This window comes from Mauremys mutica, chromosome 4 (genome assembly GCF_020497125.1).
Source record: "Mauremys mutica isolate MM-2020 ecotype Southern chromosome 4, ASM2049712v1, whole genome shotgun sequence".
Classification (NCBI taxonomy): Eukaryota; Metazoa; Chordata; order Testudines; family Geoemydidae; genus Mauremys; species Mauremys mutica.
Window position 1 is genome coordinate 160,817,844 of NC_059075.1, and position 16,809 is coordinate 160,834,652.

The 16,809-nt window shown below is 42.8% G+C and overlaps 2 protein-coding genes across 2 annotated transcripts; both read right to left on the reverse strand.

Annotated features, from left to right (window-relative positions):
- Positions 1 to 265: 265 nt before the first annotated feature.
- Positions 266 to 1,195, reverse strand: LOC123369729 (olfactory receptor 4S2-like). The gene has a single exon (XM_045015648.1). The coding sequence runs from the start codon at positions 1,193 to 1,195 to the stop codon at positions 266 to 268; it is 930 nt and encodes a 309-aa protein (XP_044871583.1).
- Positions 1,196 to 14,786: 13,591 nt separating this feature from the next.
- On the reverse strand, positions 14,787 to 15,716 carry LOC123369784 (olfactory receptor 4S2-like). The gene has a single exon (XM_045015738.1). It carries the CDS (start codon positions 15,714 to 15,716, stop codon positions 14,787 to 14,789), a length of 930 nt encoding a protein of 309 aa, XP_044871673.1.
- Positions 15,717 to 16,809: the final 1,093 nt, after the last annotated feature.

A 16,809-nucleotide genomic window follows, 5' to 3' on the forward strand; every position in this document is an offset into this window, starting at 1 on the left:
AGCTATTTAAGTAACAAGATGTAGATCAACTTTGCATTCCGGATAAAAGGTCTTAATATAGATATCCTAACTTTGCCTTAGCAAAATATATATAAATATAAAAGCAAGTTAATCCTATAGTCTACACATAGCAGGATTCAGAGAAAATCGTTTGGAATTTTCACATATAGACTGAACAACTGTGATATTAAAATCTCTTTTCTCTCAAATTCCTGATGAATCGCATTACTTGGCAGAATTACCATCATTCCACATATCCCATTTTTCATTTCACCCCTAACGTAACTTTTCTGCTCCCTAATTTTCTCATGGCATTTTTCACCTCCTCATTGCGCAGGGTATAGATCAAGGGATTCAGCACCGGGGTGATAATAGTGTAGAACACCGTGACCATCTTATCCTCTGAGAAGGTGGTGGAAGGTCTTAAATACATGAAGATACATGGCCCGAAAAATATAATCACTACAGCAATATGGGAGGCACAGGTGGAAAGAGCTTTGCGACGACCTTCGGAGGAACGAGTTCTCAAGGAGACTAAGATGATGACATAGGACACAACCAGCACAACAAAACAGGTCAGGGAAATCATCCCGGTATTGGCAATGACCATTACGCCAACAAGGTAAGTGTCAGTGCAGGCCAATTTCAGCAAAGGATGCACATCGCAGAAATAGTGGTCAATCTCGTTGGGCCCACAGAAGGGTAACTGGATGGTCAGGAGAGTCTGAACTATGGAATGCACAAAGCCACCCACCCATGAAGCCATCACAAGAGAGCCACAAACACACCCTGTCATGATGGTTGTGTAATGGAGGGGTTTGCAGATCGCGATGTAACGATCATACGCCATCACTGTGAGAAGGAAGATTTCAGTGCACCCGAAGAAATGGACCACAAACAGCTGGGCTATGCAGCCGTCGAAGGAGATGGTTTTCCTCTCCACGAAAAAGTCCGCAATCAGTTTTGGGGCTGTGACAGAAGAAAGGCACATATCTACAAAGGACAGGTAGCTGAGGAAGAAATACATGGGAGACTTCAGATACTGGCTCTTCTTTACAGTGACAATAATTAGAAGGTTTCCCAGCACAGTAGCGATATAGAGGAGAACAAAGAACACAAAACACACTGGCTGTAACATCTCATTGTGGCAAAGTCCCAAAAGGATGAATTCAGTCACATTCTGTGTGGGCTCCATGGACTCAGTTTCAATAACGGGTATATGGAATACTGCTAATCCACCTGCCATGACACAAAACAAGGAGAGGAACAAACAACAGATATTGACCGGTGACGAGATGAATGTCAAGATGCATTGACTGAAGTGGTAGACTTTGTCCAAAAATGAAAATAAACACTATGTAACTCAAGTAACTAGAGGAAATTGGATTGAGTTGCATATTGCCATCCGATTCATTCTATTCTTCCCCCATAGTGAATCATCAAAGACTTTAAGTGTAAGTGAAAAATTTAACCTTAACTACGCTTTGCAATCAGCCCTTCCATGATACACATTCTATGCATTCTAATCACTTTCAGAAATCCCATTTTTCAACCAAGGATAGCCATATCTTTTACCTTTGCATCTGAGCACATAAAGGCTCAAAACTATTTGTTTGTACATGCAAACATGAAACTGAGTTGTCTCGTTCAGTAACCAATGTTTGAAAACTGGTCTGATTATTTTCATCACAAAATTATTTCAAAACATTTACATTTAGTTGAAATTCATTTTCACTGGAAAAAAATGCTTTCAGTGGAGAATTTTGACCAGCTTTACACAAAACCCCAATTTCAACTAGAATTGAAACACTAATTTATCAGCAGGACTCACGGATACACTTTAGATTATTAATGCTGCTCCAAAACTGCAAAGTAGCCATAAACACTGTTTAATTGACCAGTTAACTCTGACACCAGAGTGGTGGAAATCAGCTGAAGCCTTCTAGCAAACTTGACCCTTTGTGTGTTACCATTTGATGTGAGGTGACTGGAATTAAATTTTCTGTCTTCAAACAAAAGGATTTCTATGTGGTCATAAGCAGGAATCGATTAAATATGATGTGGGGATGGTCATTGCTTACAGACTAGCATCTAAGAAACCTTTTTTATGCATTTCAAAACTAAAATTAAAATTATATGAAGGTTTTTCAAGAGGGAAGCTTCCAATGAAGATTTTAGAGTCATTCATCGTATTTTAGGTGAATTAGTTGGAGATTGATTGATGCATCGGGGAATTAGATTGGAATGAATCCTAATAAGTTGTTTCTTTCTTTTTTTTTTACATTGATAGAGTAAGCTGGAAAAGAACAGCATAAACTCACATGGGTTCTATCTGCAGAAATCAAAACTTACCTGGATGGTGATGAGTTTAATTTCCTCTGCTTCTAACCTGCTCTCATAGCAAAGGTGTTTGCTTCTGAACAACAGTAAGCAGTTGATGAGGGTGATTTACAAGGTCATCAGTTACTCCCTGCTATAGAAATTTTCTGCTTTGTAAATTTCTTCCTAACATCTTTACAAGCCCTGTGTTAGGATGTCCTTTGCTGTCTGTCAATTCTGCCAAGGCCAAAGTAGCGAACTATATAAGTGGTTTGTTCAAGGCAACCCTCAGGAATCTTTTCACATCAACCACTCTCCCAACTCACAAAGCCTCAGGTTAAGACCGTCTCCATCCCTCACTCTGCAAAATCTAACACCCAGCAAGATCTTTGGGAAAAATGGTGTCTCTCTTTGCTGTGAAGTCACAGCAGAAATATTTAAAATAAATATGTAGTGGCAGTGCGTCATTGCCTGGTTAATGAGCTCCCAGCGGTATTTCAAGGCTTCTCCACTAGAAATAGCTTTGAAGAAGCACTCCCCTATACAACTGTAAACATGTTTTTGAAGCAAACTTTCAAAGCTCTGCTGAGAGATAGTCCCTTTCATTGTTTTCAAACTCCATCTTTCAATATGACCTCCCCAACCCCGCCTGCCTTCTCATATTTTCACCAAGTGATGGCCTTAGAGATCTTGCTATTCTCTGGTTCCTTCTACTTGTGTCCCCTACATAAGAAGAGGGCACAGGAAATCCTGTGTCAAGTTCCTCATTTCACTCCTATGCTTAGAAAGTGCACCTCGAGAACTTGGGCAAAAGGCAACAAGCTCTGTGGACCTGCTGTGTGTGAACAGCCATTGGATCAGGCCTTAACCGAAGAGAAATCATGCCCAACAAAATCAATGGGAAATTGCCAGGTTGACTTCAGTGGCTTTTGCATCACCCCTTAATCGCTGATATATGGGACTGAATAATGCTTGGATTTCTCTTCTATGTGATAATGTGACTCAGGTGTGACAGGACCAGGGCTTGTGACAAGACTGGGGCAATGGGATTTCACTGCAGCATCAGTTCTCAGAAACACCCTGGCTGCACAGGATGATGGGAGTTCTGAGGAAATGCCTGGTGATGTGGCCACTGCTGCTCACATTCCAGGATGTTAACTTGTATTTCACCATATGCTTAGTCTGGGGTGCCACTGCTGTGGAAAGTGTGGGAAGTCTAGCAGCATCACTGGGGCTGGGATCTCCCATCTCATATAGGCATTTGCTACCATTCACAGTGAAAGTGTAACTCACTAGTGAATGTGTGTCTCCGACCTTCCTATGTGCCAAAGTGCTGAAGCTGTTGCTCTTTAATTCAAGCTGTACCAACTCCTGCCTTTACCTCCAGAGATCCCCTGTTAAATCTTTGGTGTATTGGGTGTCACAGATGGAGGCTGCTACAAAAACAGTAGTGGGACCATGGAATCAAGGATATAGAAGATGTTTGTACTTTGTATGGCTTTTCAAAATCTGTCCATGGGGGTGGGAGGGAAGAGAATATGGCTTGATACCCTCCCTTCCACTTATGCAGCCATAGACAAACTGGTCCATCATAAGAAAAGAGTTTGTTATTCACTGTGGCAACACAATGTTGTGTCATGAAACCACAATAGCCATGATATGGCCAGATCAAGCAGCCATTTGAGACACTCAAACTATCCCACTGACATATCATTCATTGAGAATTTATCCCCGTTTTTGCTAAGCAAATTATTCATACAAGCAATACTGATTTTCTTTGACCATATTTGTAACTCTTAAGTATACATGACAATGTTCAGATGTGTAATTTTCACTTCTGAGTTGTTCACTAACTGTACGCTCGGACTCTTCTCTCTATATATTGAATTTGGCATGTTGGCGGCCTGCTAATCCCTTTCTAACTCTAAGTAGGGATCCCAGCTGGCTTCAGTAAACTCCCACTGTCCCAGTCATGAATGGAAAAAATGGAGGGACTGCGGAAGCCTCTTCAAGCCCCATCAAGGTCAGAGGACAGAGGACCTAAGCAAGGAAATTATCCATGTACGTGCCGAGCTGCAGTTTGTGGCTTCCAAGGTGTATGTCCTATAACACATGGCGGCCAATTCCTCACCATGCTTTCCTCCTGGGTCCACTAATTGACCTGTCTCAGCAGAGCAAAGAACAGCACTGAGCCTTCAGTCATCCCCATACTGCTCCTAGGCCTCATGACCCATGACTCGGTGGAGGTCTGAGTGTGCTAGCTCTGTGCAACCAGAGAGTGGCCGCACCAAATGGAAGAAGTGAGCACAGAATCCACACATCCAAGATGATGGGGATGGTGAAGGAATCTGATACCCTTCCTGCTGAATAGACACAAGGCTCAGAGTGCCCTTTGTGGCATCCCTAAGCCAATAACCCACCCAAAGCCCTATTTCTGCCAATTTAGCATGAGCTAAAAGCCAATGAGCTGTGAAGTTACAGCAGAAATATTTAGAGTGAATCATATAGTGGAAGTATGTCATTGCCTTGACTAATGCGTTCCCAAAGCATGTCAAGGTGCTTCCATTGGAAGCAACAGTGAAGAGGCAGCTACGCCATATTGCTTTGGATCCATCTTTCAGGCAAACTTTTGGTGCGTGTTGACAGTCAAGCCCAGATTTTTAGGCATTTCTCCACTCAGCATTACAAGAGCTAAGGGACATAGTTACACTGCCTTTTCAAAATTGACAGGTTCTAAGCAGCCTAAGTCAGACTGAGACTTAGGGTATGGCTTCATTTGAGAGTTGCAGCGCTGGGAGTTACAGCGTTGGTCGTACAGCTGTGTAGGGAAAGCGCTGGTGTGTGGCCACACTCACAGCTACCAGCGCTGCAGTGTGGCCACATTTGCAGCATTTGCAGCGTTTTTGGAAGTGATGCATTATGGGCAGCTATCCCAGCGTTCAAGTGGCAGCAACGTGCTTTTCAAAAGATGGGGCTGGGGTGGAATGTGACAGGGACCGGGGGGGGAGAGAGAGAGAGTGGATTTTTGGATCCGACACTGTGTATCAGCTCCCTGCCTTGCAAAATCAGAACATTTTCCTGACCTCTCACTCTTAAGTGCAAACAGCCTGCAGATCACATAAGCAGCTGCTCCAACGGACTCCCTTTCTCACCCCTGCCCCCGCTGTTTCTATCCTCAAGCAAACACTCATCCCCCTGCCTGCCTCATTCACAGCAAGGTAGTGGGTTATCTCATTTGATTGTTCACCGTCAGTTACGGATTGATCACAGCAAACAGGAGCTGTGTTTGTTTTCTAGATAAGCAGCTCCCGGAGCCCCGAGTTCACAGCAAAACAAAGAGAGGAAGCATAACAAAACAAAGAGAGTAATTTAGTTTAAAGCATTCTGGGATATCTCCTAATACCCTGGAGGCCAATAACAGCACTGGTGTCTGCCCACACTTTACGAGCAGCGCTGTAGCACCAGCGCTGCAATCGTAATACCCCAAGCAGCCCCAGGTATACAGCCAGCGCTGCAGCCAGGGAGTTGCAGCGCTGGATGTGCCCTGCAGGTGTGGACAGTTACTAATTGCAGCGCTTGAAAGCCTCCACCAGCGCTGCAACTCTCAAGTGTAGCCATACCATCAGGCTTCTAAGTGTCTAAATTACTCTTGAAAAGATTCAGCAATCTAAGTCACTCAGGCCTTGTGATACGGAGCAGAACAACATCTAAATACCTTTACAAATTTGGTCTTTAGTCCCTTTAGTTGTTCTGAGCCTCACACTTACATTTAGATGTTTTAGCAACAGATTGTGTTATAACTTTGAGGCCTTTCTATAGCAAACGTGATTCATATCTGGTTCATTCCATTGACAACTTTCTACAAAACCCAAAATCCACATCAGTTTACTCACCAGGGGAATCTGGCCCATTGACTTCAATAGAGATACGTGGATTTACATAACCTGGCCCTGTTTACCTAAATGAAGCTATACTGATATCTGCCAGCAGGATCCCAGGCATTATATTTTCTTGGTCTGTGCAGCTCTATAAGTATTTACCTAGATAATGGCTCATGAGGCAGTATGGTCACCATTCCTAGGTATTCCCAAAGCACCAAAACACTGTATGTCACAGGTTTATGGGTATTTAGCACCAAACTCTAATCCCCAAATGTCACAGCCAAAATTCAAGGATTTGATCCTCAAGAAGGCTCTGGAGACTCTCAAGACAATAATTCTGAGGAATGTTTCGCAGGTGAGCAGTAAATGTCTAGAGGAAGGAGAGATAACAGACTCTCATTCTTAACCATTTGATAAGAAATGAGAAAGAGACCATTTCTCCCACCCACCCCCATTTACCAGTCATCCAGAGTTGTGGGGAGGAGAAGGGGACCCAGTTTTGACATCCAAGAGATAGTTAGAGAATTCTCACAACCACTGTTTTTCCTAATTCATTGAAAGAACCACCTGCTGTCATTGGCCAGACATGGAGGGCAGAGATGTTCCCTGACTTCTCCTATGATGTACGAAAATACGGATAGAGTAGGGTTGTTAGTGATGTGGGAAGCGGAAAGAACAGAGTGAGGGGCAGAGAGGGGCCAATTCTGTCCTTCATTTGTCCATCACAAACAAAATTTCTGGAGCAAAGGAACCTGTCTACCTCTGCATCTATTTGGTCCTCCTTGCTCATTGACTGGGAGGACTCTGGCCCTGTCCCTCATTCCTGCTCCCATTTTCCTGAGGCCAGACAGAGATGTCTGAAGCATTCCTTTAGCACAGCTCCAAATCTGTGTTCATACGATGGTTGGGAAACGATGATCTAGGCTATGTCCTGAGTTTTATAGTTCTCCTGGTTAGGTCTCTATTGTTAGAAAGACATAAAGATGTGACCTAAATTGGTGCTGATCACAGAGGTCCTGTCTAGAATGATTTTTCAATGGCCAATATCCATTGTGTGTGAACTGCCATTAGTTGTCTTCAGTTAAGGCCAGTGTCCAACAAAATCAATGGTAATTCACCTTGTGGACTTCAGTGTTTTCACGTTAATCCTTGTTATACAGGACTTAACCTTTGGATTTCTGCTCCAGATGATATTGTGACAAGTGTGAGACAGGGCAAGGGCCTGTGACAAAACTGGGGCAATGGCATTTCACTGCAGTATCAGTTCTCGAATACACCCTGGCTGCACTGGATGATTAGAGTTTGGAGGAAATGCCTGGTGACATGGCCCCTGCTGCTTACATTCCAGGATGCCACTTGTATTCCACCCCATGTTTAGTATGGGTTCCCCATTGGTGTGGAAGAGGAACCCAGAATCTTTGGGAAGTCTAGCAGTACCACCGGTGCTGTGACATCCTGCCTTGCACTCCAGCCCCTTGATACATTCATAGTGTAGCCCACTAGTCAAGGTGCTTATCCGACCTTCCTATGTACCAAAGTGGCTCTTTACTTCAAGCTGTACCAGCTGCTGCCTTTACTTATCGAGATCCCTGATTAAACTCTTCATGACTGAGAAGGGATATGATAGCAGTTTTCAGGTATCTAAATGGGTGTCATAAGGAGGAGGGAGAAAACTTGTTCACCTTAGCCTCTAAGGCTAGAACAAGAAGCAATGGGCTTAAACTGCAGCAAGGGAGGTTTACCTTGGACATTAGGAAAAAGTTCTTAACTGTCAGGGTGGTTAAACACTGGAATAAATAGCCTAGGGAGGTTGTGGAATCTCCATCTCTGCAGATATTTAAGACTAGGTTAGATAAATGTCTATCAGGGATGGTCTCGACAGTATTTGGTCCTGCCATGAGGGCAGGGGACTGGACTAGATGATCTCTCGAGGTGCCTTCCAATTCTAGTATTTATGAATCTATGTGTTAGTCCAGATGGAAGCTGTCACAGAGGCAGGATTGAAACCACGTGGTCAAGGATATAGACTATATTTTTCCTTCATCTGTCTTTGCAATATCTGTACATGGGGAGCAGGAAATAAGACTTGGTACCCTCTCTTCTACTTACACAGTATTCCACGTATTTGTCCATTATGAGAAATGAGTGACGTTAATCACTCCTATGGCAACAAGATGTTGGGTCACAAAACCTCAATTGTGACAACACTGCAAGAACTAGCACACAAGAGAAGCCAGTAGGCATGATCAAACGGTGACAGTGATCCTTGGGAAATTTCCCCTTTTTTGTCGAGCGATCCAGTTGTGAATGCAACCCTGATTTTCTTTGACAATATTTGTAATTCTGAAGAATATGTTTAAATGTTAAACGAAATAACAGGGACTCTGGCAACACCAGGCCAGCAGCAGAAGCTGTAATTGGCCTAGCTTCCAAACCCCCGTTAACTCCTCCAGTATATTCCCATAGGACTTGCCCAGGACTGTTACAATCTGTTGGCTCTGAAGATGCATGTGTGAAATGAGTTGGTGGGTTCTCAGTACGGTTCCTGACTGGACAGGTGTCAGCTAAGCAAAAACCACCATCACAATTGGCACCAGGTGTCCCCCTTGAATCATGGGAGCTGAATTCCCCAGTCCGATAGTAGCTGTCGGGGGTGGGGTCTTGCATAGTCATTCCTGAGACACGTTTCAAGGGAATTTGTTTGTCTGCATGATGGGCACCTGTTCTAGCAATAACTGTCGAACATTCACTCTCCAGCTCTGTCAGTCCAACCCCTCTCTCTCGCCTTGACACATTTTAAGTACAGAACAACCATCAAAACATGAATGGAGAATGGAAAACAAGTTCCTCAAAGAGGAGAGTTTAATTGGACTGAGCCAGCACTACGGTCCCAGTCAAATGCACACTGAAGTCAATAGGATGATTCCTATCAACGTCAATGGGTTTAGGGCCAGATTTTTAAGGATATTTAAAATTAACGTGACTTAGCCAACTAAGTGCCTTTCAAAATCTGACCCCTTTGTGCTTTAATTTCTTTGTGAGAAAAGATAAAGTAAAGGAAAACAAACTCTCAAAAATATGGCTTATCAGTGGAAGGTTCAAAGGCTACAGTCCTAGAGGAAGACTAATTATATATCAGCGAATCCCTCTATTTAGTACCAGATGATCGATGCATTAGAGATTCACAGATAGATTGACAGACAGACAGGTGGGACGGTTACATTGACTTCATTGTCAATGCTTTTCGAGGTGATTGTTTTTTTAATTACTGCTACTTTAACCTGCTCCTGAAGCAAAGTCATCCAGGTGCAATCAGCTTAAGAACCTACAGGGAAACCTGGTTCCTACAGGGCTATTTAAAGTGTCGCCTTCGACAATCAGTACAGTAAAGAGTTTGTGGCCGGATGATGTTTAAACCTCACCCCCAGGCCCGAAATGAGACCCATTCACAGGGTCCCTCTATGCAATTTGGAGGTCACTAATGATGTGCTTAAGCATCTGGGGAGAGTATTTAACCCTGTCAGCACTGAGTTAAATTTTCATACCAAGGCCCTTCTGAGCTCAGAATGGACCAATGGCTATTTCTGTCCTTGCTGGCACACCTTGACCTAAGTGAATAGCTTCCTTCCCTATCTCTCTGACCAGTTCACTCTCTTCTTCTGACAGTCTCCTCAGGAGAAATAGTCAAAGTAAGTTATGAAAAGTCATGCACCTGGGCTCCAAACTCTGATTCAAGCAGCATTTGCAAAGCAATAACATTTTATATTTCATCAGCCCCATTCTGGGTGGCAAACATTTAACGTTTATTTAGCTAAAAACTGGAATTAGATTTGCCGCTGCAACTTATTCAAAAGTTGCATTGCACCAGGACCCCCTTAAAACCAACTTTTAATTATACTCAAGGGAACCCACTCTAAGAATTGTTAACAGATTTCATGGAGAGTCTGTGATCATAGTTGCAAGCAGTGGGAACAGGAAGCAAAAGAATTTCTTTTTGGATCTAATGTCCTGTCACTTTAAAAGTTAATAGGACCAAAATCCAGAGGTGGTAGAAGTTGGCATGGCTGCCTAGACTCCAGACAACTCCAAACACCAGCTGGGGATCCAGTTCACTGACTAACTTCATCAGAGATATGCCGATTTATACCAGCTGGGGACTTCCCCACTGCTTGATTCCCCTGGGCAGCACTAAAGGTGTTCACCAAGGTAAAGGTTCACTGATCATAATAGCTAGGAGTTCAAGATAGTGACAGAAAGTGTTTTTGTGAGTTATTAATATTTTGAACCCAAAGCTGCAGCCAGTGCTGAAGGGTTTAGGCATTTTACAGGCTCTGGCTGATACTCAAGACTCAAGATTCTTAGGAACGTTTTCCAGGAGCTGGTAAGCAGAACATGCCGAAAGAAGGGAGAGAGAGCAGACTCTCACACCCAGCCATGTGTCAGGGAGTGAGGAAGACCCCATTTCACACCCCCCCACACACTCCTATTTACCAAACATCCAGAGACGTGGGGAGAGAAAGGGGATTCAGATCTCACTTCCAAGAGGTAGTTAGGGAAAGCGGACTGTGAGGAATGATGAAGGAAAAGGAGGAACAGTAGCTGTAACCTCTCTGCTACCTCCACAGCAATGGCCCCACCCCATGAAATTCTGTCTATAGTTTCTCCCAACTTACAGATTGGGCCTGGTTCGCTCCCTACTAGTTCCCCTGAAGATTGTGTTTTATCTCAACTTCCTCAAGAGCTATGTAAAGATTCATCTCGAAAAGGGATTTTAATAAATAGCTGAGATGGTGACATTACCACGTGCACCACATGTCCCATTAAATTTCCTGATGTTATTCGGTTTCTGCTTGCCCTGAGTCCTGGGGGTGAGGTCCAGTTAAATAGCCTTAAGTTTGTTTTGGGTATCGTAAACCAGCATCATGGTTTGATGACATGTTAACTTCATGTTGAATCAACAGTGTTTTACCCAGCTGTTTGTATGACACAAAGCCATCAGATACTGATGTGACCTCGTAATGCAGTATCAGGACTTCTGGGACATGACTCTTTTCTACTGTGGGGCAAATTCCAAGAGGCAGGAACCCACAGGTGCAGGAGGCGATAAGCTAGGAGGTCCTTTCCTACTCATCTCAAACCATCCCAAGTCAACATTAACCAAATACCATTGCCTTCTACCAACTGTATTGTTGGGTGAATGAAATAATCTAGTCATCACAATACAGCTCCTTGCTCCTTGACCTATTGGTGTTAGCCTTGTCCATGAGAGACAAGTGCAAGGGTGAAAAAGTTCAGTCTTGCTCCTACTCCGGAGATTGCTAACCGTGGTATAAATGTGCGGCATCTCTCTTGGGTGGCCTGGATGTCTCATTTTCTAAAAAGATGATCTTTCTGCATGTGAAGGGGATGGGAGCATAGGGAGGGAACATTAAGAGGAGTCTCGTATTCTCACAACTGGAGATATGCTCTGCTTTGAGTGCTCCGAAGTTCTGGTGGTCACATTCAGAAAGTTTGCAGGAATCGATTAATTGTGAGGAGGAGTGTTAATGTCTCAAATTGAATGTAGCTTGTTTAGGAGGGCAAGTAGCATCACTGTAATTAATGGAGATGAATCTGACCATCTCATAACCAGGACTCTTCTTTTTGTTGGATCATTGTCTTCAAACGACGGTGGAGTTGTTCATTATGGGTCATGCACCTGATTTCAAATGCCTTAACCATTGTCACTCACAAACATTCTCTTTTCAGATGGTCGAAAGAACCCCCTTCCATGACTCTGTGCAAAATAGCTCCAATTCAAGAGAGATCCATATTGCACAACCATCTGTGGGCAGCTTAATTAAAATGTACTACATTGACGTGACATAAATTGCATTGTACCTAAACACAAAGCTAGATGGTTCGGAATTCTGCATACTACCTCTAAGACGCAATGAGCTTTCTTTCTCCCTCACTCATAATGATAATTGTTTGCAATGAGACATAGTAAAAAAAAGGACATATGAGAAGCTCAAAAGGATTTACACAGTTTTTTATATATATATATTTGCATTTAAGAGATCCTCACAATGAGCCCATGCCTACGTGTTCATGAGAACATAATGCAAAATTATTACTATTAGTAGTATTGCGATATTGCCTAATGGCCTCAGCTGAAACTGGGACTCCATGTGCTTTGTGCTGTACAAACGTAGTAAAAGACATTACCTGCCCTGAAGAGATTACACTCTAAAATGGCAAAACATGAGATGGAAGCAGAGGTCCAGAGAAAGGAAGTGACTGACCCAGATTCATAATGTAACAGAACCAAGACTAGTACCCCGTGACTTCAGAGCCACAGTCCAGGGCTATCATTCGGTCATACTGCTCCAGTGCTACTGGGATTACAACCATGATCATAAATAATCTGAAATTAGGTATAAAATTGAACAAAGGACTGGAATAGTTTCCACTTTTCACTGAGCCTTAAATGTTGCAAGCATTCATGTCAAAGTAGAATGGCATTATGTAGCCTGATTTAAGTTTGCACTAATAATATTAATTTAAGCTATCAATTTAATTCTATTTTAATTTAATTAATAATAATAGTAATAATTATTTATTAATATTAATTAGTATGGGTCTTAGCTCGCCAATCTGTTTGATCAGAAGATAAAAGTTCTTGTCCCGAATCAGGCTCCACAGAATTTACAAAGGCCCCTCGGGGGTATGAAAGGAAACTCACTGATATAGCTGTAAAGACTTTTTATTAAAATCAGTGAAATACTACGTAAATAGTAAAATAATCAGAGTTACAAAGTTACAATTGCATTACTGCTATTCAAAAGATACAGATGGTAATATAGTGTGATATGCTGCAAAGTTTGGTTAATATACTCACACCCTTCCTTGATTACCTGGTGATAAGAGACACAGGCCCAGCCTCGCGGTTTCGGTTTCTCAATTCTTCAGTGAGAGATGCAGTGCTTAGAAGAAACTAATGCTCAGCGCTATCAGAACTAACTTAGGGTTTACTTGAATAACAAACTTAAACGGAAAACCTAATAAACAAACTAAGAATAAGAGTTTAGGGAAACCAAACGTTGATAGTTCCCTGAAACTTAGAAAGTTAAAAACAAGCACAGCCTACTAATAGTAGTAGTTAAAGTAGAGAGATAGAAAAGAAGAGAAGAGAAGAGGACTAGAGATAGAGCAGAAATAGAATACTCTAGCGAGATTGGTCACCTCTTTTAGAGGGCACAAGTGCTGGAAATCCTTCCTCTTATGCCCAAATTTCATTCCTCACCCACAAAATTTTAGGGTTCACTTACCCCATAGGCTAGTATGTATGTGCGTATTGATGACATGTACCTACACACAATATTATTTCTGTTCTTTAGTCATTTCAGTTCTCTCCTTGTGGTGTACCTGTTAAGTCTGTGGGTACAAATTGACCCCCCCCCCGCATGCCATTCTTCCATTATCTATTGGTCTAGATAAAAGGTTTTAGCTATTTAGGTAACAAGATGTAGATCAACTTTGCTTTCTGGATAAAAGGTCTTAATCTAGATATGCTAATTTTGCCTTAGCTTAACATACAGGATATGGCCTGTAGGTCTCTTGCATTACAGCCAAACTTACTTTATTATAAATCTATAAATCTAGTACAATAAACCAAATACCTAAACTATAAGGAAAGATTATATATAATATATATATATATATAAATAAAAGCAGGTTAATCCTTATAAGCTCCTGTAGACGGGCTGGACTCACCCCTGCAGCGCCTCCTGCTGGTAACTCCTGTGAATTACCTCTGTTCCGGCTCTGGAGCGCCCTCTGCAGGCCGGTGATCCACCTGTCCTCTGGTCCCCATGTCCGTCCCTGGACCCGGTGCGCTTTTACATGGGGTGCTGGCCCCTGGCAGTGACCCCTTTCTCTCTGGGTCTCCCCTCCTCAGGGAACCCCCCACCCTCTATCCCAACCTTGCCTCAGTATATGGCTACTTGCAGTTATTGTCTAGTCCCGTGCCCTGGGGCAGGCTGCAGTATCAGCCTGTTCATCACTGGCAAGCAGGGTTTGGACCTGCTGCCTTAGCATACCCCTGGGCTGCCCTCTGCAACCCCAGTACCTCTTGGCCTAGTGCTAGGCCGCAGACTGGGGCTTTCCAGGCGAGATCTTCCCAGCTCCTCTGCCTTTCCCCAGCCCTACTTCAGCCAGGTACCTTATGTCTAGCTCCTGGTAGCCAGGCCCATCTCCCTCTATAGCTAGAGAGGGATTGACTGGGCTTCTGGCTTCCCTGGCCTTCTTATAAGGCCCTGTCACTCAGTTTGGGACCTGGCCCCAGCTGCAGCCACTTCCCCCAATCAGCCCAGCCTAAAGGCTGCTTTCTCCAGCCACAGCCACTTCCCAGGGCTGTTTTTAACCCCTTCAGGGCAGCAGTAGAGGTCCACCCTGCAACAGCTACACATAGCAGGATTCAGAGAAAATCATAGGGAATTTTCACAGAATAAGTGAACACCTGTGATATTAAAAACTATTTTCTCTAAAATTCCTAATGAATCGCATTACTTGGCAGAACTACCATCATTCCACACATCACATTTTTCATTTCACCCCTAATGTCACTTTTCTGCTCCCTAATTTTCTCATGGCATTTTTCACCTCCTCATTGCGCAGGGTGTAGATCAAGGGATTCAGCATAGGGGTGAGAATGGTGTAGAACACCGTCACTATCTTATCCTCTGAGAAGGTGGTGGAAGGTCTTAAAAATATGAACATACATGGCCCGAAAAATATAATCACTACAGCAATATGGGAGGCACAGGTGGAAAGAGCTTTGCGACGGCCTTCGGAGGATCGAGTCCTCAAGGAGACTAAGATGATGACATAAGACACAACCAGCACAACAAAACAGATCAGGGAAATCATCCCGCTATTGGCAATGACTATGACGCCAACAAGGTAAGTGTCAGTGCAGGCCAATTTTAGCAAAGGGTGCACATCGCAGAAATAGTGGTCAATCTCGTTGGGCCCACAGAAGGGTAACTGGATGGTCAGGAGAGTCTGAAATATTGAATGCACAAAGCCACCCACCCATGAAGCCATCACAAGGGAGCCACAAACACACCTGGTCATGATGGTTGTGTAATGGAGGGGTTTGCAGATCGCAATGTAACGATCGTACGCCATCACTGTGAGGAGGAAGATTTCAGTGCACCCGAAAAAATGGACCACAAACAGCTGTGCTATGCAGCCGTCAAAGGAGATGGTTTTCCTCTCCACGAAGATGTCTGCAATCAGTTTTGGGGCTGTGGAAGAGGAAAGGCACATGTCTACAAATGACAGGTAGCTGAGGAAGAAATACATGGGAGACTTCAGATACTGGCTCTTCTTTACAGTGACAATAATTAGAAGGTTTCCCAGCACAGTAGCAATATAGAGGAGTACAAATAACACAAAACACACAGGCTGTAACATCTCATTGTGGCAAAGTCCCAAAAGGATGAATTCAGTCACATTCTCTGTGGGCTCCATGTACTCACTTTCAATAACGGGTATATGGAATACCGCTAATCCACCTGCCATGACACAAAACAAGGAGAGGAACAATCAACAGATAGTGACCGGTGACGAGATGAATGTCAAGATGCATTGACTGAAGTGGTAGACTTTGTCCAAAAATGAAAATGAGCACTATGTAACTCAAGGAACTAGAGGAAATAGGCTTGAGTTGCATATTGCCATGAACAGTACATACTCCAAATAATTAGAGTGGAAACTCTGAAGCCGATTCATTCTATTCTTCCCTCATAGTGAATCATCAAAGACATTAAATATAAGGGAAAAATTTAACCTTAACTACGCATTGCAATCAGCCCTTCCATGGTACTCATTCTATTTTATTAGTAGTGCATTGTTAAACACTTTGAGAAATCCCATTTTTCAACCAAGGATAACTATATCTCTTACCTTTGCATCTGAGCACATAAAGGCTCAAAACGGTATTTATTTGTATATGCAAACATGAAACTGAGTTATCTCATTCAGTAACCAATGTTTGAAAACTGGTCTGATTATTTTCATCACAAACTTATTTCACAACATTTACATTGAGTTGAAAAGCCATTTTAACTGGAAAAAAATGGTTTCAGTGGAGAATCTTGACCAGCTTCACACAAAACTCCAATTTCAACTCGACTTGAAACACTAATTTATCAGCAGGACTCAGGGATACACTTTAGATTATTAATGCTGCTCCAAAAACGCAAAGTAGCCATAAACACTGTTTGATTGACCAGATAACTCTGACACCAGGGTGGTGGAAATCCTCTGAAGCCTACTAGCGATCTTGACCCTTTGTGTGATACCATTTGATGTGAGGTGACTGGAATTAAATTTTCTGTCTTCAAACAAAAGTATTTCTGTGTGGTCATAAGCAGGAATGGATTAATATGATGTGGGGATAGTCATTGCTTACAGACTAGCATCTAAGAAACCTTTTTTATACATTTAAAAACTAAAATTAAAATAATATGAAGATTTTTCAAGAGGGAAGATTACAATGAAGATTTTAGAGTCATTCATCATATTTTAGGTGAATTAGTTGGAGACTGATTGATGGAGCGGG

What these genes read in the sequence shown, in the direction of transcription:
- LOC123369784 (XM_045015738.1), bottom strand. Translation starts at nt 15,716, where the DNA reads ATGGAGCCCACAGAGAATGTGACTGAATTCATCCTTTTGGGACTTTGC.
- LOC123369729 (XM_045015648.1), bottom strand. Translation starts at nt 1,195, where the DNA reads ATGGAGCCCACACAGAATGTGACTGAATTCATCCTTTTGGGACTTTGC.